Source organism: Podarcis liolepis (assembly GCF_965112155.1).
Source record: "Podarcis liolepis genome assembly, chromosome: 10".
Classification (NCBI taxonomy): domain Eukaryota; kingdom Metazoa; phylum Chordata; class Lepidosauria; order Squamata; family Lacertidae; genus Podarcis; species Podarcis liolepis.
Genome location: NC_139562.1, coordinates 29,712,173 through 29,738,557, shown reverse-complemented (window position 1 = coordinate 29,738,557; position 26,385 = coordinate 29,712,173). Strand labels below are relative to the sequence as shown.

General features: G+C 41.4%; 1 protein-coding gene across 2 annotated transcripts in view; it reads left to right on the top strand.

Moving 5' to 3' along the window:
- Positions 1 to 23,418, top strand: part of TMEM184B (transmembrane protein 184B) — a 33,390-nt gene extending 9,972 nt beyond the window's left edge. The window contains exons 2-10 of one of the 2 annotated variants that reach the window (XM_083462357.1): positions 2,553 to 2,783; positions 6,037 to 6,202; positions 10,265 to 10,355; positions 11,338 to 11,413; positions 15,631 to 15,722; positions 16,358 to 16,527; positions 17,030 to 17,224; positions 18,094 to 18,117; positions 19,191 to 23,418. In XM_083462357.1, coding sequence (XP_083318483.1) covers positions 2,580 to 2,783; positions 6,037 to 6,202; positions 10,265 to 10,355; positions 11,338 to 11,413; positions 15,631 to 15,722; positions 16,358 to 16,527; positions 17,030 to 17,224; positions 18,094 to 18,117; positions 19,191 to 19,432 — 1,260 coding nt within the window. In that variant the 5' untranslated portion in view covers positions 2,553 to 2,579 and the 3' untranslated portion in view covers positions 19,433 to 23,418. The remainder of the gene's footprint in view (positions 1 to 2,552; positions 2,784 to 6,036; positions 6,203 to 10,264; positions 10,356 to 11,337; positions 11,414 to 15,630; positions 15,723 to 16,357; positions 16,528 to 17,029; positions 17,225 to 18,093; positions 18,118 to 19,190) is intronic. The other variant, XM_083462358.1, reaches the window with a different exon arrangement.
- Positions 23,419 to 26,385: the final 2,967 nt, after the last annotated feature.

The window sequence follows — 26,385 nt, the reverse complement described above, 5'->3', positions numbered from 1 at the left end:
CCCTGTTTTCAGTTTCCTGAGTGTCATCTTTTTCTATAAAACTTCTTCCTTCCTTCCTTCCTTCCTTCCTTCCTTCCTTCCTTCCTTCCTTCCTTCCTTCCCTCCTTCCTCTGCTTCATGCACATCTGGGTTTTTTCTCTTTCTAAGTGCAGTCTTCATATTATATTTAGCATTTCCACAGATCTCCCCTCAAACCCCACTTCTCATGCGAATGCAGACCTTTTGAGTTTGCTTTCGACTGCAATAATCCCTGACCATTGGCCATGTGGCTGAGGTTTATGGGAGTTGTGAGTCCAACAACATCTGGAGGGCACCAAGTCTGGTAACAGTGGTCTATACCAGTGGTTCCCAATTAGCTAATTACTGAGGGCCGCCTATTTTTCAAAAGCCAAGCCATAGACCCCCTACTTTTGAAAATTTTGATAACTCTATGGTAGTTACCTCTGCAGAGCAATTTTTTGAACTAAATGTGGGGTAGCCCCTAATAAGCAAAGGATTTTAGGTATATTAAAAAGCAGACGAGGGCTGAGCAATATCTGGTTTTCAACATCGTGATATATCAGCAGCTAAACATCATGATATTCCGATATATCATAACGTCTGAAATTGGAGATCAGGCGTGGGGATGAGGGAAGGAGCAGCAACAGAGGTTGGGTGGGTAGGGTGCCTGCAGATGAAGGAAGAAGCAGTCACGGAGATTGGATGGGTGCAGGGAGGAGAGGAAGCAGAATCACCTCCACTGCATCGAGCCACTGCATCGAGCCAGCGAAGATGCACATCCACTGTGGTTGCTGTTGCTTTCCTGCTGACTGAGAAAAGCTGCTTCACCTCAGTGCCAGGGGAAGGTAGTGCCACAGTGCCCTGAAGTGAGGGCCATCAGCTGCCCTGTTCTCCATCAGTGTGAGGGGAAGGCAGCACCTTGCAATCTGCTGTCCTGTTTTCCCTCCTAAGGGAAGGCAGCTCGAATCAGCAGCATATTGGCGGTGCCTTGAAATCAGTTGCCCTGCTCTCCCTTGCACAATAAGCAACATATTGCTGCATATTGCCAGGTCAAAATAGTTATCACAGTGGAATTTCAAAACTGATTTTGGCCAATATATTGAAAAATCACACGGTGCTAAAACAGACCATAAGATTTGTGATATTACCCATGCAAAAATGACAAAAATTTAGGGGGGGGGCAAGGATTGGGGCCACGGACCTCCTGGGTGTGTTCCGCGGACCCCTATTTGGGAACCACTGGTCTATATATTATCTCCTTGCTCTTTGTGCACTATGGGGGTTTGTCAGTCTCCATTCTTTTCAAAATAGCTTTGTGTTCCCTGCAGAATGTAAAGTATTTTTACCATTGGGTATTTTTATCATATATTCAGACTGGGTGGATATTTCAGCAATGAGAATGATGTATTAAAACAAACTGAAGTAGGAATTGTTATGTAACTAGAATGGTGGCTGGCCCAGCTAGAACATTCAAAAGATCTATGTTGAAAGGGGACTCTCCACGTGCTTACCTTATTTGCTCTTTTCTTGTAAGGCCAGAGGAAAACAAAATCACATGTTGATTCTTTTTATAGTCTACTGGTCTGTTTGTGATAAATGAAAAGACTTCATATAGAAATACTTGGTTCTCCAAAATTTTTCCTGCTGTTTGTATCACTTTTGTAATTCAGTCATATTTGTGCTTCATAATTTCAGTTTAACAACTAGATAATTTACCTATTGGCTTTTCAGTTCATCCCCCCATTTCTTAGAGACAAGAGTACTTGTTTATGATCTCATTTCCAGACTACTTGATCTTCTTCACTGCTGACACTTTGTCAGTTTTTGAATTTGTATAATGAGCGTAGCTAATGATAATGAACATTTAATCCATAAATGTTTGGATTTTTTCTGCTCAGTTGTGCTTCTGATTCTGTCAGAACAGTCAGAGTCAGACGGAGGGTTTTAAGTCAGTACCAGGCTAGCACATCTATATATTGGTTGGGCACACATATACCATGTAAAGCCGATACATTTCTATCAAGTATTGGTGCTTTTCACTACCTTCTGTTCTGTATGAAGTTTTTCCTTCATGGGGTGGACTTGAAAGAAGAGATCATTAGATGCACAAACAGCCAGCTTCTTCCTGCGGTCTCAAAACAGTCACCTTAAAATGTTGTGCCCCATGTTTTTGAAAAAACGTATTGCAACTCTTTGTATAACCACTTAAGAAAGGAATAAAATTGAATGTGTTTAATAGAGTATCAAAAATGCACGATTATTTTAGGCAGTGTTCCAGAATTCTCTGCAATTTAAATTTAGAACTGCTTTTCACATGTCTGACCTTCTTTCTGACTGTTCAGTGACTAAAGAGTAGCTGTGTTTGATACCATAGGAACATGAGCGATTTCTCCCAAATTATTCCTGTTTACCTTTGCTACTGAAGGCCTTTACACTTGACAGAAATGTTTAGCAAAACTCTGGGATAACTGTGAGGTGTTCTGGCTATGATAGGTTGTTTCTGTTATTTTGAAACTTTTCTGTCTCTCTCTATATATATAATTCCTCTTTAGATCTGAAGGACCCACAACTCTGAGGACATGATGATCGTGGTGACTGGAGTCATGTCTGTGCCTGAGCTGGGCTCCCCAGCCAGCACTCCTGCTGCAGCCCCCAACTTATCCTGGATGTCTGAGGTTGGCACTCCCACTGCTGTGGAGCAACCAGTATTCCTAATGACTACAGCTGCCCAGGCCATCTCAGGTTTCTTCGTGTGGACTGCTTTGCTTATTACTTGCCATCAGGTAAGCAAAATCAAATACTTCTAGCATTTTGAATGGTACTTTGTAAAGGCACTTTTTCTACTGCAGCCAGAGAGAGAGAGAGAGAGAGAGAGAGAGCTGTTAAATTTACTGTGCTGACTACAGTTAAGCTTGCTGTAGCCTTACCTGTTCTACTCTCTGCCATCATTAGATCATGTAGAGTGGATGGAGCTTGTGGCCCAAAGTGGTTACCGCTATTTCTGTTTTAAGCTACAGATCACTTTATGCAATATTATGGCCTGTAGCATACATGAGCAATCTCCAGCTCCATTTGCACAATGTGTACAGGTGCACCTATGGATTAACACCATTGAACAAGCCCCCCGTGTAACTTGAAGGAGAGGAGAGTGTGTCTTTACTTTAGTTGTGATACAGATGTTTATCAGGTATTTGCTGTGGTGCGATGAGTCTGTTCTCATAGTGAGAGTGGAAATGATGTGGCTAAAAACAGCTAGAGTATGGAGGGTGGGGGGAATGCAGGACTTTGCTGTCCCATCCCATTGTGTGTGAGACAAGCAAACCTCAGAGCTGTTCAGACAGTGCCAGCATATACATAAGGCTGCAGCTGCCAGGAAGCTGTCTACAAATTAGTCTCTTCAGCTCGCCATTAAGTTCATGGTGCCTGTGTCTTGCCTAACAATAAATCTAGGCAGTAACTTGTAGGGAAAAGCAGGACAATGTCACAACTATAGAAGATCAAGCATCTTTCCTGTCAGACTGCTAATACTATGGGGTGGATTGCTGTGATAGGCCCTGGGGCCTTTATTCCAGAATCCTAAGTAGTAATTAGTCCGTCAACGTCAGAGGTATGCAGACAACACACTTCCCTCATAGTAATGCAGTTGATTGGCTTAGGAATGATGTACATTTAATTAAGTGTGTTTCATTGGGGTGGGGGTGGGAGAAGGCTATGTAATAATGATGTGCCATGATTCATGGGGTTTAATAACCCTTTGGCGTTATCTTCCAATTTCATAGCTCTGTCTGTTCTTAGCACAAGGAATAAACAGCCATTTATCATTTTAAATTTCTGCCCAAAATATCTGTCATGATGATGAACACGCTGTACAAATGATTTCAGCGAACCTGGTTGCACGGTGAGGAGGAGGCGGCAGAGGCATTTTCCTCTCCTCCTGCCACCAGCTTTTCTGCTGTAAGACTTGGCTGCTGTATTTCATCAGGTTGGTGGGTGACGGTACAAACCAAATTTAGCATCCTCTTTGTAATGCTGTCTAATAGTGTCCTTGTATGATGAGTAACACATGCAAACCCTACAATTTCATCAACCTGTGTTTAACACCTGTGGGTTAATGAATAGATAAGTGACTATCCATTGGAGAGCTACAGAGCATTATTGAAACTGGCTGTGTGAGATTCAAAAGGGGATTAGCTACTTTATGAATCAGAATAGCAGCTTACCTGACATTTACTTGGGCAGCAACAATGAATCTTATTAGTTCTTCTTCTTTAGAACATTAATTGGTCATCTGCTGCATGTCTGTTGGAATAGCACCATCTGATCTTGGTGTGTAAACAGTTGGCCCCCAGAGTGTACAAAGGGAGAGTTCTAGTCTTACTGTGTTGTTATGGAATTAATGGACACAGAACGTAGTCATGAGCACTAGTGTAGATGGATTTAAAGGAGAGAAATCCATGGAGGATGACTCTATCAAAATGCTGTTAGAATCGATAGCTAAGTGAATCCTCTGCAATAACAGGCAACATATCAGATGTTAGGGACAAATAAGAGGGCTGATGCCTTCATGTTCTGCTTGTGAGTTTCCCCAAGGCATCTTGCTGACTGGCTTCTTTTGGGAATTAGATGAACCTTTGGTTTGATGTAGCAGGACTCTTTTCTCTTAGTAGTATAACTGTTTCATGCATTACAGCTGTAAGGTTGACTCCGTAGATTGCTTGCATTCTTATTTATGTATCTGAAGAATTTTTATGTATCTCTTCAACTGAAAAAGGCCTCCAGAATGGCTTGCAAAGATCAGTTGAGCTCTGTTACAAAGCTGACTAAAAATGCTCAATATCTTTGCACTGAATTATATGATTGGCTGTGTAAAACTAGATTATAAGACAAAGAGCAGCTAGGGTGTTCTATTGAAGCCAACTAGTCATAATCATACAAAACTTTTCCCTCTGCAAAAGAAAAAAACCCTAGGAAATGCCTCCTTTTTTGAAGAATTTCCTGTGTTTGCACTCCCGGTTCTGCTGCTATCTGGAAACACCCTGTGGGCGAATAAAAGCACTATTTCAAAATTACTGTTCATAACCAACATTCTAATACACTCTCCATCCAGTCTGTTTCTAGTCAGTAAAGATTTTAACTTGTAGGATAGGCAGGCTACCATATAAAACAAAACATTTTAAAGATGAGATTTGATCCATTTGCAAAACTTATTGGTGTACTCTTCTGTTATTAGAAAGCACGATAGAGTTTGTATTTGAGAGACGTCTTATATGTCTTTGCAGATTAAAGTTGTGTTTTTGGCTGGTCCTCACTTTGGTTGTCTTATATTTATAGATCCAAAAACTTTATTTTTGTGTGGGATCATGACATTACAGAAGGCTCTGCTACTGTATTGCACTGAAAACATATGAGCCATATATGTCATGTGTATGTGCTTAAATCTGGTTTCTAAAAGTAATATATTGACGCTGTGAAATGTAGACATCTGGATAATGAATGTGAACGATAGCACAGGATAGTTTCAGTATTGTAGCCATCTCACGGCTTCAGCACATTACATTTAGAAACCAAATCAGTTTGTAATTAAAATAAGTAAATCTCAAGTGAAAAGTATGTCATTCAGATGCCTAGTACTTTTTAAAAAAACTAAAATTATTCTTATCATTTGGATAGAAAAAATACTGTGGGACAGTTGCTTTTTATCTTACAGTAAATATAGTACAGAATGTTCATTTCATTACATTTTATAGCAATTTATATATTCATAAGCTACCTTTACTTTGTAAATGAATTTTATTCCTTGTTCTTGTTTAAGGATAAAGAACAGATGTAGAGTAAACATAGACCTTACAGTGTAAAAACCAAGTAAATATATCCTACTAAGCTATAAACTCAGCAAGAAAGCCTTATGAGAGCAAAAAAGTGCTTATGTGTTGTGTATGGCATTGCATTCTTAAATTCCCATTATCACTCCTCTTCCTCCTTAGTTTACTTTTGTTCTAATTTGACATTATCCTGTTCACCATGTTTTTCATCCAGATCTATATGCACCTTCGTTGCTACAGTTGCCCCAATGAGCAACGCTATATTGTCCGGATCCTCTTCATTGTGCCCATTTATGCTGTCGACTCATGGCTCAGCCTCCTTTTCTTCACCAATGACCAGTACTATGTTTACTTTGGCACAGTGCGGGATTGCTATGAAGGTAAGGTGCTGGAAGGCATGGAAACAGGCTAGAGAGAAGGTGGTGCTTTGTATGTGAGCCTGAAGGAAGGGTCTTAGTTAAATATGGGGTTGTGTTCTAAATATGGAGAAGTGGCAGGAAGTCTATGGCAATGATGGAATGATAGGCCAAGCTGCTGGCTATAGATATTGCTCGCTACAGCAGAAAAGGAATCTGTATATGAACGAATATATAGGGATGGAATAACTGCAATATGTTGTTAGAATCTGTGGACATTCTCCCCATCATATAAGAAGGTTCAGATGATGAAAAAGAATATTGGCACAGAATTCAGAAGCCTAGATACAAGAACTCAAGAAACCATGCAAATAGGTATGACTCCTTTGGTTCTGGTGATTCACTCAATAGATTATGCCAGTAATTTTCCATCAAAGAAGAAAAGAGAACGCATCAGTGAGTTCTCTCAGCAGATTACTACTAAATCAACCTGAGAAGTTGCTCTAGGATAGCCTTCGCCAACTTGGGACCACCAAAAGTTTTGGACTACTGATAGAATTCTGCAGCTGTCCAGCTACTGATCCCAGATACCTGAAAGATGCTTTCTAGGAAGCATGTGAAAAAAGACTTTTGCATTCCTCTGGTTTTCATAAAAACATGTAAATACAGTTTTGTTTTGTTTTTAAATTAGGGCAGTTATGGCTTATTTAATACAATCTCCTGAAATTGTTCAGAAGGACAAATATGTGAATGATCTCATGACAAGATTTCCTGCTCCAGTGCTAGAGAGCATGTGACAAATTTAAACTGATTATGATGCATTCATTGCAGAGTTTCTTTATCTTTAACTGAAAAACAACCTTCAACAAGATTCCTATTTAAATAAGTTGAAAATACTCTTTTTCTGGTTACTTAGGTAGAACACACTGATTTGGATGAAACAAAAAAATTACCCTGCAGCACTTGCTGTACTTTAAAATGTTTTAGTCTGTGGATCTTGTGAGATATTTTTTTTGAGCAAGCCATACTAAGAGAGTCTCCTGCTGAGTTTCATAGCCATATGAAAATATGCTTTATATCATACTAGTGCAATATTTGCTCATGAACAACTGTGGTTAGGGGATCACCGGGCTTTTCACACCTATGACAATACATTGGGATGTGCTAACAGATGGCAGATGCACACACACACAATCCAGAGGCCATCTTTGTTTGGCCTGGCTTTCCCTTTCCTCTGCCTTTGCTGAGTGTGTATATAAAGGCGTAGCTGCGTAGCTGGAAGCCTGCTGCTCTGTGAAATTCATCTCCTAGCAACAGCTATTATCCCCTTTGCCTCGCCTAGGGAGTTTGCAAACATGACAACATCTGCTCAGAGGGTCAGCCCACATTCTAAAGTTTGCCAGCTTGATGGCCTGTATGCAAATAGGTTTGGGTCCCCCTCCCTGCTTTCGTACTTTCTATAGTTAAAACTATGTCTAGGAAAATCAGAAAACAGGAGGGGGTGGGAATCTCCTTTCATTTCAAAAGAGATTTTTCCCTTGGGAAAGTATGCCCTTGGAAAACGTTAAAGAAAATACACAGCTGGAATCTGTGGCATTTAGTGTTTGATTTTTTTTAAAGTTGGTAGTCTTATTTGAGAATTTAAATAACATCTTCAACTGGAAATGTTGGCAGTAGAGCACTAGCCAGAGACTTCAGCACAATCTTATGCATGTCTCCTTTGAAGAAAGTGCATGTTAAATGGGACTTATTCCAAGATAAATTTGCATAGGTGTGCGTGTGCAACCTAAATGTACTTCCATGAGGAGCTTCAGGAATGTTGGAAACGCTTTTGTTCTCTTCCACCTAATTTCATCTTCTCCTAAACAAGGTCCCAGAATAGGCAGCTCCTACTATAATGAGCCTTTCCTGTATCAGAGGGCAGGGCGGAAACCTCTTGAACAGCAGTGTGTTTTTGGTTATTCCTCCCACAAAAGCACTGAACTTGTTTTGTAGACATCTGGAGATGCAGGAAGATTGTTGACTGGAGAAAGACTTCACTCTGTGTAATAAGACATGCATTATATAAGTGATTGGTTCCTATAGAATTCTGTGAATGGAATTGGGTACAAGAAGCTGTCTGGTAGTTTTTACTGAATTAATATTTTAAGGAACCTTTTATCCAAATAAACCCTTATGATTGTGGCACTGAGTTTGGGTTGATAGGCTGAGAGATAGTGACTGGCTGGAGATCACCCAATGAGCATAGTGAGTGCTTCTTCTTTAACCATTATGCCATACCAAATTTCATTTTGGTGACCTGAAGTGGAATGGTATGCCAGTCACCATTTTTTGGGACATGATATACCCTGTTTGGGTTTTATTAACTCTTGTGTTCAACAACATGAGAGCAAGAAGCAGGCCACACTCTTCTTCCCTGGAGTCCACATACACTGCATAGACATCTGTAAGGACCACCTCCTTACAGATGCAATGGTATGCATGAAGCCATCCTTGGGATCTGGAACAATTTGGATTCCAGATTCTAGTGAAGCCTTTGTATGTACAACTGTATGTGTGAAAGTGTTTTCCCTGCATATGTGGATGTCAAAAGAAGAGCGTGGGATGTTGGAAGGGTGGAAGTACTCTGTATGGCCTTGCTGCGTGCTTCTGTGTGTTGAACATGGGAGTAAATAATACCCAAATGTAACTCTAGACAAAAAGTTAGGCTAGAATTATGATCTTTGACTTTTATCAAAGTCAAAAAGCAGTGCAGAAGGGGGAAAAAGGAATACACTTGACTTGGATCTTGAATACCACCACAGAACAACAGAAGAGCAGTTCACAAAAGGCAAGACTCTTACTCTCACCAAAACAGAACCTTTGTAACTCACAGTATCAAAGTAGATGTGACACTAAATGTTTATTTAGCAACCATGCTGAGTTTTTAAAAAAACAAAATTAATAGCACAGGCAGTATTTGAATTGGAGACCTTCAAAGTAAAAAGGATTCCTGCTGTAGTCCTAATAAAGTCATCTCATTTCCACAAGTGCTGTTAAAATTCACAGCTGCATTGAGATTTTGAACCAGGAAGAACTCCGCTCACAGCTGTCCTAGTGTATTCTCATGGGTGAGGTTCAGCCACAGTTCGTGATATCGTAGGCAAGAAGAATCTGGTAATGATCCTCACATGAACAGAGCTTTTGAGTACCAAGCTTATCATTCAGTTTTTAAAAATGTGATTACAGAGCTGGAAACCCATTGGTTCATACTAGGGAGTGTGTGTTTGTCACCGCCTTGGTCAAGCTTAGCAGTTTGGCACCTGGTCAGTATTTGCATGTGAGACCTTCAAAGTAAACAGAAATAGCACAAGCAAGTTGCATGACTGAATTGTCATGGGAACTTCCCCATCTAGTACACCATCAATGTCCCAGAATGACACTAGGGAGCACTGTGAGTCTAGAAATGACATATAAAATGCTCTGAACAACTTCCATAGATAAGCATGGCGGAATGGCTTGCAGGTGGAATGGTAAAAAGAATATTTGTGCTCTGGAGTGGAAGCATTGCAAGTGGATTGTACTATAAGTAATTTATTAGCATAATATTCCTGTTATGTATATGAAGCAAATTATTTTGCCTGCATCCTGGCACAGCCCATCATTCCTCTCTCAACTGAGAATCTTTTGATAAATAAAAAATTATCCCCAGTGAATTGGAGCAGATTTTTAAAAATAAAATAAATAAGATAAAGTACTGGATGGCAGAGAATATCTCAGAAGCAGCATTCTTCCTCTCATAAAGGACAGAAGACCTCTTCTGAAGTGGTTTAGACTGTGACATATTTGTGTACATTCTAAAAACAGTGGGGTCCCCCCTTTTTTGCTGCTTTATTCATATGCAGATCTTAATTGATTCAAATAAACTAAAATAGTTGATCAATAAAAATGTATTTAATCAAATGACAGATCTGGTAGTGCATTGTGGGATTCTTTTTGAATTGCTGAGCTAGAACCACCCACCCCCCGTGGTTCCTTTTAAACAACATCCTTTGAAACCTTTGGAGTATATTTAGTGATTTTTGCTGGTTTCATCTCTTTTTGCAGCTTTTGTAATCTATAACTTCCTTAGCCTCTGCTATGAGTACCTTGGCGGAGAGAGCTCCATCATGTCTGAGATTAGAGGGAAGTCCATTGAGTGAGTATGCTGTGTGTCCTATCTATCTATCTATCTATCTATCTATCTATCTATCTATCTTCTTTATCTCTTTGGTGGGAAAGACTTGAGTGCAGGCTGGCATCTATCATAGCACTTGTTCTGCCTCTGCCACTGGAAACTCCTCAGTGAGATGAGTATGCCTTAACGTTGAATAAGGCCCCTTCATCTAGTTTACCAATTTCCACACCAGTCTGAGTGAGACCATTTGGTCACATGTGAATTGCACTTCCAGCCTTATTTTCCTTGTTCTCCTCCAAGCTCATTTTAGTCATACTGGCAATAGTTTTGTTGTTGCCCTAAGGCACTTCTGTCCTAATTTCAAATTAACCACAATTGTTCTTCACACAACAAGACATTGTGAAATCTGCAGTACTTGGGAAGCAACAGCACCTATTAACATCAGTGGGAGGTGGGTTGAATCTTGCAGCTGTAATTTAGCATAAATGCGTGGAGAAAGCAATTTGGGAAGAAAATGTGGGGAACAAGTTGTGTGCCTGCTTGTTTGTTTGTTTGTTTGTTTGCTTGCTTGCTTCCTTGCTTGTTTGTCAGTGGGTTGTTTAACTCCACTTTCTCTGAAGACTAAAAGAGATATTATTGTCATACCCTGAGGTGCTCTGTCTGATCCTTTTCTTTTAAAAAGTGTTTAATATTATATATCCATTCTAGATATCAGCATGAGAAAACAGTTAAACTGCTGTCAAACATCATAAATACTTATACGCCTTATTTATAAAACAATCTTAAATGAAATCTATTTATACATTGACCACTAATAATGAAACATATGTTGTATATATTTTTCCACATTTATTATGCTATTTTTGTGATATAAAAATGACATGAGAAAACTTGGTATACTTATTTGTATAACATTCTTGTTTATAAAACCCAATAATAATAATAAAGTTAAAAATGAAATCTAATTATTTTCTGATTAGCTGTCTTGCTATCTTGCTTTTAGGTCCAGCTGTATGTATGGAACCTGTTGCTTATGGGGAAAGACGTATTCCATTGGATTTCTGAGATTTTGTAAGCAGGTATGGAAGGACAGAACTTGATTGGAGAGTTAGATGCTGCCACATGATGCTTCTCTCCATAGGATTATTCGGAAGTAGAATCTGCAGGGACTCACTCCCTTAAACTAGTTTTAGGACACTGCTGAAAGTGTGAGTGAGGATGTCAGTTAAGATGAGTATGTGCCCCCCGCCACCCCCCCGACCCTTTGCTTGTTCTCTTTTATTTATCTGTACAGAACACACAAATCACTTCTAGGTCTGTCAATTCTGCCAACCTTTTGAAAATTAGAGACAGAAGTAAAGAAGAATTTAGTTCCACTTAGCCTTGTAGCCTTGGGGAAGTTTTGTGTGAGCTATGGAACAGGAAACATTGAACTGAAATCTCACTTGCCCTTGTTACGTAACTTGCCACTTCACTTTGCAGCCAAGGCCCAGCTCTGCAGTAAAAGAACCTGTATGAGCTTAAAACTATTTAGAGAGAATTGATTCAGTAACAACAAGAATGCTAGCATCAAATAAAGTATCAGTACCTAGCTGCATTATTGACTCTGCCGCAATGTCAGTTTAACTGGGAGTGTAGAAAGTATGCATGGTTTGTTCACATTTTGTAACTTTTACATCATTATTAATTTGGGCTATTTCAACCACACTGCATTGCTCTGTCATGGATATACCTGTTTATCTGACCTTGTGATCTGTAGTGTCTCGTTCTTTATATGGTTTTATATACCTCAGGTTTTTACCCATCACTTTTGGTGTAACTGAAGCCCTTTCTGCCTCATGTCCTTGTAAATAGGCACCAGCACATTGTGAGCTATGCGCTGATTGTCTTCTCCCTCTACTTCCCCCCCCCGACAGATTTATCCCATTTTTATAAAACTTTATTTGAGAGCAAAGGCAGCGTTAACACCTAAAGCACATTATCACCCAGATGTAATAGAAAAAAATCATCTGTATAAATATTGATAACCTATTTTTAAAAAAATGGTAAAGGAGATTGTGAGTGAAGACTGGTGTGCAATTGTGACACAAATGGCAAGCTATAGAAGGAAACTCAGTAAAAGGCATAGGGAGAATATAACCTTAGGGTCAGATTAGAAAAAGCTGCTGAATGTTCCTTCAGTTCATGCTGAGTCTAGAAATAGTTGAGTGTAGAAAAAGAGGCGATGTGGCCAAGGGTTCAAATTTGGCTCGTGTGAGGGAACATTGTGTGATCTAATGCTTTTGGAAGTGGGGGTGTGACTCTGATACTACTTGGGTTATTTTTAGTCTGTGTATGGTGTTAGGCAACGAGCAACTTTTTTTTGTTTGCATCAAGACGTGTAAATATCTGACTCAGTTGTCCTGATAATTTGTTTGTACCTCATGATGATCATTAGTTGCAACAGGTTCTTGTATGTGATTAAATGTCACATGCTCCTCATATGAGTCCTCCTACTTGGGTCTTGCAGAGGAAGCAGTCAAGGATGAGCCACAACTCTTCACCAAGGGAACCTCTCCCAGTTTAATTGTAGAGAATAAATTACCTGATATGCTGCAGCCAGCTCTGTGTAAACTGTCAGGAGGAAGTGACAATGGTTCTTGATACATTTTTACTACACAATCCTATTGATAAAGTTTCTCTTTCCCCTGCCCTTCCCTTAATAGTAGTACAGTAGGACTCACAGAAGACAGGTCTTCTCTCAAAACACTACTGTTTCTCGGGTCCATCTATTCCGCATGGAAATTTGGCATCAGAATGAATGTCCATTACCAAAGAATAGTTCATTCCCACTAGGATAGTCCGGGCCTCTTCCTTGAATTTTCAGATAAATGAATGAATGAATGTGTAGTGTAGTGTAGTGTAGTGTAGTGTAGTGTAGTGTAGTGTAGTGTAGTGTAGTGTAGTGTAGTGTAGTCTTGTTTACCCATGGAGATGCAAGGGGGAAATGTGCAGGCAGTGCATTCTCTCTTGCTTAGTAAGAAGTAAAGCTTCTCCTCCCTTCCCAGAAGCCTGGCCAGTGAATGCTAATGCATTCTGCTACCTGACAACGTCTTGGATATTTGCTATTTTCAATTTCATTTTATTTTTAGTGTGAATTCCTATTTTTATTAAAATTATATTATAGATCAAATAATGTTTTAAATGGAAGCAGTACAAAATATATTAAACAGAGCACGGTCTAGATACATGGTTGTTGACTGCCAGCATTTTAGATTTGTAAATGGTGTCTCTGCCACCGCCATCATATTTCTGGCTACAGGCCTGGGATTGGGAGTGTATGGTGAAAATATGCTAACTTTGGAACTTCATTTAGCATGAGCAATTTCACTGTCGATGTTGGAGTGCTTGTGTATGTACAGCAGTATGTCCTTAAGAGATCCAAGAGCAAGTGTTTTGGAATTCTTTTGTCCATATTTACAACCCAGGAGGCTGTCTCTTCTGAATTCTGTGGAGGTGATAATAAAGAGGTATATCGGGATTGCTAATATTTTCTGTGAGCTGCCCTGAAACTTTCGGGTATAGGGCGGTATATAAATTCAATCATCATCATCATCTGCACATCATAATGTATCTCTGAAAATTGCAGTTGAAACAACAGGGTTGACTGGATCAGAGAACACTTTCTCCCCTTCTCCCCAATGTTCCACTCCAGTGAAGAAGGAGCTACATTTCCTACTCCTAGCATTCTGTTTGCCTGGGGCAAATGTGACATTCTCAGGCCACTGGACAGGAGCTTAAATGTGTCTGAGATATGATTCAGAAGAGGGCTAGCGCCATACCACATTTTGATGATTTGTTTGTCCTCCCCTAGACTTCTGCCCAGTGACAGAGTAACTGTCTGGGTCACATCACCCACATGCTGTCCCTGTAATGTCTTAACACTTTCTTCACCAGGAAGTGTCTAAAAATAAAAGTTTGTGGGATTGGGCTGCAGGAAAATGATTAAACAACCCCCAGAATGGAGAAGAGGAAGCTTAGAAGCAAGTTTAACAATTAGCTTGACCTTTTCCAGTTCACATCATGGCAGTGACTCATCTGGATTGTGCTGGGATTTTTTAATCTCATTGAAGTTTTATGGTCACCACCCAAGAGCATCTTATCACAAGCAATCTTTCCCCCTCTTTTGGCTTTCTCTTTCATATGACCGCAAGGCTGGTTCTTCCTGCTTCGGTGCTTTCTACAAAGCAGGAGATCCCTGCTGAAATCCCAGAATCTTCCACTAGCTTTTCCTCCTCTGAACATGATGCCTAGTTCACAATCTGTCTATGAAAGCAAATGTGCCATTTCCTTTGCCAAGAGGGAGCTTCAAATATACATTTATTTATTTATTTAGAGATTTCTACCCCATATTTTTAGTGACTGTATACTGTTCAGAGTGGCTTACAAAAGTATAAAATCACAATCATGCAAGACAATGAATATATGCTTAAAATACAGTAGGTTGTATCTAACGCATACTCAGAGTAGACCCATTGAAATCAGTGGACTTTAGTAAAGTCCACTAATTTCAATGGATCTACTCTGAGTAGGACTTAATTGGGCACAACCCAGTAAAAATACATTAAAATGTTACAATAAAAATGTAACAAAGGCACAGACTGCAGAATACTCTCTCTCTCTCTCTCTCTCTCTCTCTCAACAGCAGATACTTAGGGAAAAGTCTCCTGGAATTAAAAAATGCCTTTACTGATCCACCAGAGATAGGGTCACCACAATTCTTGGGCTGTGTGCCACAGTATTGCTGCAGCCACTGAGGTGACCCCGCTCTTGTTACCATTATCCATGGCTTCACCCTGTGTCCCTCTCACTCCCAACCAGGAGCACGTATGTCTTGTCTGGATTGTGCTTCAATATGCTTAGGTGTCCTACAGTTTATTACCACTTTCAGGCATCAGTTCCGAACCCCAACAGCTTCCTTAGTATTATACGAAAAGGAGAAGTAAGAGTTGTGTCCAGTCTGCATACAGATGTCCATTCACCCAGCCTTTGGTTGGGTGGCCTCTTGGACAGCTTTTAGACACAGAAGAAACCATGTTTAAACATATTTTTACTCTGAACATGGCTAATTAATGAACAGATTATCATCCCTGATCAAGAAGCAGAATGACAGTCATAATTCCAAGTTGATGGTGCGGCTTTTTTTGGTCAGTTAGATGAATGGGACTGACTGGTTAGAGATCAAAGCCTGAAGGTTGTGGTCATTTGTTCTTCTCAATACCCATCTTGCCTTCCTCCTCCTTTTACTCTCTTCCAGGCCACTCTGCAGTTCTGTGTGGTAAAACCCCTCATGGCAATTATTACAGTCATCCTCCAGGCATTTGGCAAGTACCAGGATGGGGACTTTGAGTAAGTAAATAATTTATTTCTAAATTATAGAGTTTTCTTTGTCACGAAACACTTATCTGACAGTCCTGTGAGGGACTAGGAGTCTAACTGAAAAGGAAGGACTTACCTGTCATAAGAACTGGGAGAATGCAGTAATGTCATGGCTGCAAAAAGGTGGATTGATTTGGCTTCAGAACCTTGAAATCAGAGTCTATAAAGTTCCCAGGGGAAACCTTGAGCTAGTTGCTTTGGGCCACCTTCACAGAATTGCTGTGAGTATAAATTCAAAACATATGGTATGCTGCCACAAAACACTGGAGGAGGAAGTTGGAAACAAAATACAAATAAGAGCCTATTAACATGGCCCCCTGACCTCTGCAGTCACAGGAAAAGCTTTGGTAAAGCATTCCCACAAATGTGCCGGCTTGCATACATTTTCCCTGTAACTACCATGTTTTCTCAATGTAGAAAAGCTCTGTATGTTGTATGAAATGGAGGTTGCTGTAATTGGTTGTAATGGTAGTATAATCTCCCTGTTGGCATTGGGTCATTGTTTAGTGATGGAGCTGGGAGCAGGGAGAAGTCTTTAAAGCACTGCATGAGCTAAGAAACACTGTATGTGAGAAACTGAGCATTCATATTTTCTTCCCTTACAGTGTCACCAATGGGTATCTCTATGTGACGATAATTTACAATATTTCTGTCAGCCTGGCCCTCTATGCCCTCTTCCTCTTTTACTTTGCCACACGTGAACTTCTCAGTCCCTACAGCCCTGTCCTGAAATTCTTCATGGTCAAGTCTGTCATTTTCCTGTCATTCTGGCAAGGTGAGACAAGCACACATGCCTTTAATCCACAGGTAGATTTAATTGGGAATGCCTGAGAGACAATTAAAACCTAATGACACGTGACACATTTTTCTTCTATTTGGTTTAGGATTCTTTTCATCAGTGTTGCATTTTCGCTGTAGGTGAAATGCAGATTCTGCCTTGTACGAGAAATGAAAATTATTAATATTGTGTATTCTGAAATACCCATACTTAGCCATTCTCCTTTTGTGTCCTATGTGTAGACTTATTATTATCATTTGGACTGGCAATTTGTAACCTGCTTTTCAACAAATATTCTCCAAGCAGGTTACCGTAAGAAAGAAAAATACAAACAAAATCTGAGTAAAATGATAAAATGTTGCAACAAAGAAAGATTAAAACGAGGTGGCAACAAAGAGCTTCTTATCTACACTAATCTCTGGGCCTTTTTGCAGTATGTTGTTCTGTGGAGTGTTTTGAGGTTCCCTTAAGTCTTACAATTTGATTCTGCTTTGCTCAGGGATGCTGTTGGCCATTCTGGAGAGGTGTGGTGCAATCCCAAAGATCAACTCAGCCAATGTATCTGTGGGTAAGGGGACTGTGGCTGCTGGCTACCAGGATTTCATCATCTGCGTGGAAATGTTCTTTGCAGCCATTGCTCTGCGCCATGCGTTCACATACAAGGTCTATGCAGACAAGCGTCTTGATGCGCAAGGTATGGAGGCAGGGTACTTACTGCTGGGCCTGTGGTGAAAGAAGGGAGATTTCCCAGCTGAGCTTGTTCACAGTATAAATTCCTCAGCTGGGCAACTGAACACCATTTTCCCATCTGCCACATTTGCACACTGGTCATCACCTGATTTGGTTTTCATTTTCCCTAGCTGTACAGGCTGAAAGACGATCTTCTGTTGAATTATTGGAGGCACTCTCTTGAGAGTCCTTCCCCTACATTTATTATGAGCTTCCCTGCACGCAAGAATAGAAGTAATTTCTGCATAAAAAGTTTTCCCTTTGGAAGTAATGGTTTTAGAACACAGGAGGCTGGCTTATGCCAAGTCAGATTGTTCTTCTACCTAGCTCAGTGCTGTCTACGCTGACTGGCAGCAGCTCTCCAGAGTTTGAGTTTGTGGTCTTTCCCAGCCCTATCTAGGCTGGGAAAGTCTGCACACAAAGTCTGTGATTATGTTCCTATACATTTCTCCTCCTCTTAATGCTAAAATTTGGGATGGTGAGCCATTTCTTAGATATGGTAAACAAAGTTCACTGTATCAGTTCTGTCTGTCTGGACTAGGGGAAGGGGACTGGGTCCAGAGCACAGCTGAGATGGAATAGACTAGGAAACCCACTTGTAGATATTTGGCAGGGGAGAACCAAGTAGCAGAGTTTTACAGACAGTCTCCCCTAAAATCTTGTATTTTATAGTAATTGTACTTGGTTTGTTATAGAGATGAATATTGTGGTAATTTCCTGGTGGAGAGCCTGAGAATAACATGCCTTTTCAGACTGTTGTTTCCCATATCTTCCTCTCTTGTTTTTCCCCCTCTTTCCTCTTTCCCTTGCTTTGGGCTCTGGTGTCTGGCGCAGCTGTTCCATCATATGGGCCATATGGTAGGTGACTTGCTCTCTCTTCATTTGTTTCTCTGTCTCTTTGTTGAGACGCTATTTGCTACTGTGACTCTTTTCAGCTCCCTGCATTATCTGTCCTGTGTGCATACCATTAGGTATAACAAATGCACGTATGTGTACTTCAGGAGAAGCATGAATGAAAGGGGAGGTGGCTTTGAAGTTTTTGTCTAAGCTGCTCTGGTTACTAAAGAGCCAAGTTGTTTTTAAAGCAGAAGGGACTTGCCTCTTCAGCAGAGGGAAATTGCTGTGATAGAAACTTTAAAGAAGCCTCCAGCTGCACATGAGGGTCTCAAGTGTGTGTGTGGGGTTTATTTGACTTATTGTCTTCAATCTGTTGACTAGGCCATTAGTATACTTGTGTTTTGTCACCCATCCACCCCCAACCTGCTAAAAGAAAAGTTATCCACAATACATTGTCCAAACTGTATGTTTTATTAGTAATTTAAAAGTAAAAGTATTGGAGTAAGTTGGTACCAGTTACAATCAGATTGCTTCCTGGGACAGAGTTAGTAACATCTGGAAGCAGTTTCTGCACTGGTATGTGGTGTATGCAATGGCTCATCTTCTCCATTCCCTACCCTAAAGTGTGACTTCCACTTTCATCTGACTTCCATCTTTGCTTCCTATTGCCAGCAGAAACTGAAGATCTACTTTGGACACGAGTCCCTCTTTCCCTTTCTCTTGCTATCTTTCTCCTACCCTTGTTTCAGACCACAAGCTGCTCAAGCCACTTAGTATAAGTTACCTTTCCTCCTGAGCGGATTTTCTGTCCCTCTAGTTATACCTTTCTGTTGTGTAACCTTTCCTGATCCTTGAAAGCAGCCCATTGCAGCCTAGGTGATGATCTCTTGCTCCTGCTGCCTCCCCAGAGTTGCCACCATGTTGTATGTCACTCATTTTGCTTTAGCATGCCTCCAGGCTGGTGTAACCAGTCCGTTAACTGCCAAAAGTTGCACCACAAGCAGCTTTTGCTCACATTAATGGGATATTTGGGCGGGGGGGGGGGGGAGAGGAAGACTTCTATCCTCAGTCATTCTTAATTTCTCTCTCTCTAGGCCGCTGTGCCCCTATGAAGAGCATCTCTAGCAGCCTTAAGGAGACCATGAACCCCCATGACATTGTGCAGGATGCCATCCACAATTTCTCCCCTGCCTACCAGCAGTACACTCAGCAGTCAACCCTAGAACATGGACCACCTTGGCGTAATGGCAGTCACACGATCTCACACTCCCACAGCAGCTCTGGTGCTCGTGACAATGAGAAGACCCTACTCCTGAGCTCAGATGATGAGTTCTAAGCAGATGATGAAGCATGGCCCAGCCTGGAACTTTCCCTTTATTTATTGAACCAGAAACACAGGTCATATCCCTTTTTTAATATGGTGCTCAAGTCAGGAATGGGCACATCTTGTTGCCAATTGTGAGCATGGACCATTGTGACTAATGCAGGTGGTTTGGACTGTCTTTTCCTAGTTTCTTCTTGAAAGGCTTAACTTGGAGCAGATATCACTTAATAAGGAACACTAAATACACCTGGCATAGAATACAACAAAGATCTGGGACCACACTTTCTGTATGCTGGGTTTCTGCTGTTGTTAATGGGGAAGGCAGATGGAAGAAGGGTCAGACAAGGGAAGCTTGAAAAAATAAGGCTGTATCTTTACCCATTTACCTAAGTTGTCTCAAATATGGCTGGCTGAAAGTAGCAGAAACAATCCCCTCCCCCAAACTGCACTACTAAAATGCACTTCTAGACACCTGTTAGACCTAATTTGGTATATAGGTTGAACCCTGTCTCTAACTGTTGTCCCAGTATTAACTTTTGAACAACTTTAGAATTCCCTTAGGCACAGTATATTCCATAGTAATACAGTCACATTTGTGTTCTGCCTCTGCTAATGATCAGCATTGGGTGCTTCAGAAGGGATTGGTTTTCTGCTTTAGAGTAGGAGAAGTATGATAGAGGGAAAAGAAGAAAAACACCTTCTGGATTGGAACAGTGAGCCTAAGTGAAATATGCTTGTTGAGGCGGAAGGTAGCTTTTCTGATGGGTTCCTTGCCCAACACTTGAAGAAAATACAATGCATTTTCTGAAAATAGGATTTGCCCCATCTTTGGAAACATTTTTGCTAGAAGCTAATGCTCACCGTTCAGAGTCACACACAATTGTTCAGGACATGGGATAAGGATGTACATTCCAGTCAGGTTGTTGAGTCAAGCTGCACATCCTCATCCATTGTGGGTGGGGGACCACACTGGCTGATTCTCGAGTGGGTGCTTGGGAACCACCTGTTGGGTGATGTCTAGTTGCACTCACTTAAGAGGCAGAACACATCATTCTTTTCATTCTCTTTTGTAACTTCTCTTGTGGAGGAGTAGTTCTGCAACTCCTAATACTGAAATGTCTTTATCACATCTATCCTCCTCCTTAGGCATTTACATCCTGGTGTGTTTTAAAATTCCAGAACATGTGTTGTAAATTACCAATTCTTCTTGCTGTCATCAATATTTTACTTTTGTTAATAGTTAATTTTAAGTGCCAGTGGGATAGAGCTTGCCTGGGATGGTGAGCATTCCACCTTCTCTCCCCTTGCTTTTGTACCGGACTGGCTGCAGTTTCGCCAGCAGGTGTAAACATATCTGTGATGCGCATTTGTTACCTTGCCATTACATTCCCTTCAGTCCACGTGATTTAAAAAACGCATTGGTTTTCCATTAACCTCTCTAGGCCTGGCCTGTAGTTGCACAAGTTCACTAAATGAGAATCACAAGGCCCCTTTTACAAGCTAAAAAAGCCTATCAGTCACTGAATTTACCAGACACCTTGGTTTGCTTGATGATTTAAAGCTGGAAAGGGCAATAGAATTAATTGCAGTGTGTTGTACTTCTCTGCTGCCGTTGTGGTTAATTGTGCCTGCATTAATACTGCCCGCAAAAAAGGGGAATAACATTAGACTTCTTCCTTTCCTGACACCTCTCTCGATTCCTCTTCCCCATTCACTACCAGTAAGGCTTGTTCTGGTCTACGCTGCTATATGTGTCTCTCCCACAGCTTGCTGTGGTTAATGGACACCTGCTCTTTTACGGTGATTTTAACCCCTCCTGTGAAGAGTCTTGAAATGAGGATCTCTGGGGTTTGACTCTTTTGTTCCTTTTCTCTGTGCCTTAATATTCTCTCTCACCCATGCATCACATCGTAGTTAATGCAAAGCTCAAGGACAGCAGCAGCATCCTTCATCCAAGCTGTGCTTGGTTAGACAAGAGTGTTTGTGTGGGGCTAGGCAGGTTTTCTGAAACTTGTGGTTACTCTTCTTGGAGGAAGAGGGACGGTTGTGCTGCTGCGGTTTGCACTCTCACACTGTATGTTCCAGAAGAAACCGGACAGGAGGTGGGATGCTGGAACACAACAGCTCCATTCATATCCCCTGCTTGAAATAGCCTGAGGGACTGATGAAGGAAGTAGAAGAGAAGATATTTAAAAGCAACGTGTTTCTGTAAATAAAAAAACCATCCCTCTCTTTGCAGTTAGGCGTGTGCAATATATTCTTGTGGGTTGGCTTTTAAAATCCTGTTGCTGCTGTAAAAGGAACCCTCAGACCTACATAGCTGTTCTTTGTAACTGGCACTCCAAGTACTAAGCCGTAGCAGTGAGTTGTGCCACTGTAGCTGAAGCATGCTCGTAAGCCCTCGTTCTGACCCTCTTTTGAGCTAGATGTAGCCAGTTGTTGAGCTGCTGTGCGCCACCTTTTCAGAACTGGAACAGGAGAGGGCTCTGGTTCCTTCCCTTTCCAGTGCAGCACAACCACACTTTCACAGTGATGCAGCTCTTATTTCAAAAAGACTAATGGGCTGCTCTTGTACCAGCTGTGGATTTGGCGTCAGGTCCCTGCACCAGAAAATAGTTGTCCCTTTGTGCCTGCAGTAGGGCTTCTTCATCCAGAAGTATGACATACCTCCTCATGAAACAGAATGGATTTCAAAGAGCCCTTTGAAATGACCTTTTACCCTTTTTTGTTTTGTTGTTTTTTACTTCTAATTTTGGAGAAGGAGATAATAGTTTACTCTTGCCTGTTTTTATGGGACTCATTTACTTCCCAACTCTCCAACCACTTCCAACACACATTTACACATATTTGTAACGAATCTTCACGGCCAGTTCCCTTTTTGTATGGGTTGGGTGAAGGATGTGGCTGAAGTCTGTGCTGCTGACTTGCCGGTATTTCCGTGTTGGGAAAAATTCTATATTTTTAAAAAATAATTTTTAACATAAGCTATATATAAATGCATATTGTGCATAGAAGTTTGTTATTCTTGGAGCTTCTTATGAGTAGCAGTTTCAAGTAGCTATGTACAAGGTCCAGTAATAGCAAAAGGTCTCAGGCTATGTGGCTTTTTTCAAAGTGGAGACATGGAAAGGCATCAGTGCTAAGCTGTTAATAGAGGGAAGGTGTTTTTGCTCTCCCACAAGACTGGAAAGTGATAGGCCCCAAAAACTTGACCCTCAGTGCAGCAGTGATCCTGCATTCCCATCAGGGCAGGGGTAGCCAACATCCCCCCCTCCAGATGTTGCTGGACTACAGCTCCAGCCCACATGGCCAATGGTCAAGGATGATTGAGAGTCCAGCAACATCTTTTGGGGGGACAGTAGCAGTTGGCAGAGTGAGGCTGTGCTACTTACCTGACCTCCTATTTACTGGGAGGGGGGAGGACGAGGCAGCAGTGAGGTCAGCACAGTGCAAACACACCAGTAGAGACAATCTTCTGCTGGTGCATTTGCACCATGCTGATCTTGTTGCTGCCTTATCCCTCCTGCTGCCTCCCAATAAACTGCAGCTACTCAAAAGCTGGCAGGTCAGGGTAGCCCTACAAAACCAACTACTGCTCCTGGAAGCTGCTGTGTTGGGTAGGCCCTTGATTAGGGATTCTTAGAGGCTAATCATTTAATATGCATTCATATACATCAACCCCACCAGAATACTCTAAGCGCTGCTCCCTTCCTTGCCTTCTCTTTCCTCCCCCAACCTTGTTTTTTTACCAAGTAACATACCCTCTGGAATTTTGTTTTTACTATTTTTCCATGTAGCTTAGTTATTTGTATATAAATGACTGGGGAAATATACGCTGTATGATAAGACAGAGTTACCTAGTTTTGTACCTATTGTGTAATAACTGATGTGAGCTCAGAGACAAGATATTGTCTCTATTTTGATCTTTGTGATGTTATACTGCTATGCGGAAAAAAGCAAATACGACGAATAAAAATATAGAGATAATCTAGATTGTACTTAATGTGTCTCTGGTTACTGATTTATGGATATTCCCTGCTTCACTTCTCATGGTCTAGAATTCTCTGCTTTAAAATAAAATGCAGTTAATGTGTAATTCTGTATTTTGCACATGTTCCAGTTACATATTTTGATGGGTGGAGTAAGAATTACATGGAGCATAGAGAGCAAAAATGGGGGACCATAGAATGTAAGGCGCCCATAGCCATGAATTCAATTTCCATCTCACACAGCGATTCCCGCTACAATGTTCTCATTTGTTAGAGGTAAGTATGAAAATGGCCACACAGTATGGAGCATTGAAGCCTAAATTACTACCATGGAACAAGGACATGGAAACTTTTCAGTACAAATTCAAATTGACATCTCTCTCTCTGGCATAACATTCTGCTCACCCTTTGTCTATTCTCTTGTGGGTGTCATCTTTCAACATCCAAGTCACAAGGAGCATAGGTAACAATCTTTATCTCCTTTCCTATTCTAGGAAATTGTATTTCTCCATTCCACACACTCCCACATTTCTCTTGGGCCTGAGACAGAGGCTGATCTTATCATTATTTCTAGCGGTGGAAATAATTGCTTAGGAGGTTGCTGTGGCTGTGTAATATCAGTGGCAAATAACACTGGCTCAAATGAGCATTAGCGAGAGAGATACTGGTTTAGCACAATTGTCTTGGAGAGTAGAATTGTAACTTGGCATGTATCCATTTTGTAGGATTGAACTACTGCCCATTGTGTACTTTGATATGTCTAATGTCTAAAGTAGTTTTCTTGCTGGAAGTAGTGGGATATTTTTTTTCCAGAAAATGATGTAAATCAGCCTTTTCCAACCTGGTGTCCTCTGCATGTTGTTGGACTACAACATGCACCATCCCTGATCATTGGCCATGTAGACGGGGGCTTATGGGAGTTGTAGTACAAAACATCTGGAGGCCACCATGTTGGGGAAGCCTGCTGTAAATAGTTGTGTATACCAGCCATGGCCTGCATGAAAAGAGTGGATAAGTGCATGTGTAAGGGAGAGTTGTTGAGCTTCAGCACACCTTGCCCCATGGGACTCTTGGACTCCTTCCTGATTGTACCAATTGGTTAGGGGCAAGAGGAAGGAAAGAAGGAGGCTGTTGGCTCTGCAGGTGGGGCGCCCTGCTAATCATGTCAGGGTCCCTGTCTGGATGTGGCTGGAATTTACTTCAAAGAGCCCTTCACGTGATTGCTAGTTGAATATTATGACGTCTCATCTAGTCTGCCACAAATGCTTCCTTTGAGTTTGAGGGAATCTCAGGAGAGCCAGCCTTCCTTACCCTCCCCTGACTCTTAAAGGCAGCACTCCAAGCTGCAGCTGTTTCCTGTTCAATCTTTACTTTCGCATGCTCAACAAGCCTTTTGCTTATACAAAGTCTTTATACTGACCTGCTAGAGTGGTAAACTGGTGGCCCCTCCATATGTCAGAGGACTCTCAACTCCTGTCACACACACACACACACACCGATCACTGGCCATGTTGGCTTAAGATGGATGAAAACTGGAGTCCAACAACATCTTGGAGGGTCACAACATTGGTGCCCTGGTTACTGTCTCTGCTCCTGGCTCAGGTAGCCTTTTAGGATGCAGTGTCTGTGGCCTTGGGCTCCTCCGTTTCAAGTTTGGATGCCAGGAAGATAGGGCCACCTGCTGCCTCCATGGCGCACCCCTCAACTTGGACCCTTGCCTCCTTTACTGCCCTCCCTTGGCACAGACCCGGTTCCTATGTCTCATAACCTCAGAGTGGTAGAGTCAGTACCCCTCCCTGCTGTGCAATAACATTAATGGAGTGATTTTGTATAAACTTCCCCATGTCCTAGAAGGTTGACAGCTATTTCTGGAGACTGCCAGCTCATGGTGAGACTACACTTTCACTTCCCTGAAAGCCTGGTGTCAGCAGTTATCTTGTGCTCGACTTCTGGATGTCAGAGGAGGATTACATTTAAGCCTTGTGTGTAGATTGTGCATTCTGGATTTCCCCAAAATTGGCAGCAAACAGCATGACATTTAGATATAACATTGCTTAGATTTTGGCACTGCATTTTTGAATATGTTTCTTTTGCCTTTGTTGTGTGGTTTAGCTCACGTGTTTGAAATATCAAGATCTAGCTTACTCTGCAGAAACTTGGGCAGAGTTAGGCTTTGATCTCATAATTTGATTTGTATGTTTGTGTTTTTGTTTCTTTGGTATATTCCCAGGCAATTTGCCCTAACCACATGAGTAAAAGATAACCATGTTGTCAGACCAGAGTTGAAGTGGCAACAATGCAGCTAAAACCTAATGCTTTTAGAGAGAAAACAAAAACAGTAGATTTTTCTAGGCAAGAGCTGGTGAACCTGTGGCTCTCCAGGTGTTGCTGTACTTCAGCTCCCATCATCCCTGGCTATTGGGCATGCTGGTAGGAGTGATGGGAATTGGAGCCCAACATCATCTGGAGAGCCACAAGTTTCCCCATCCCTGATACAAGATGCTCCCAAATCAAGGCAGCAGCCTGTCCCCAGTGTAGGCATGTTGCAACTAAATGGGACAAGCTCAGTTAACTTGGAAACCTTTTTGCAGTGGGGTGGGGGTCAGGTAGACTGTGTTAGTCTTAGTGGATAAACAACACAGTGACTTGGGGCCAACAAATGTATTATGGTATCAGTTTTCATGGAGCACTGCCTTCAGACCTAGTGATCCTGAACTGCTATCTAATTTCCCCTTTCCTCTAGTCTCCTAGTAACTGACATGGCTGCTTGTTTTCTAGTGTGAAGAGAATCCTGGCGTTGCAGTGATGGCAATGCTCTGGAATGTGGAATGGGTGAGGCTACTTGCCAAACTCTCTGACCTCCAGGTAGCATTCCAGGGATTCTTTCACATGCTTGCTTCAGCTGCCCTGCTTGGTATTTTACTCTCATTTTAAGAGAGTTTTTCTGTGGCCTTTTACAGGCAAAAGTCCCTGTTG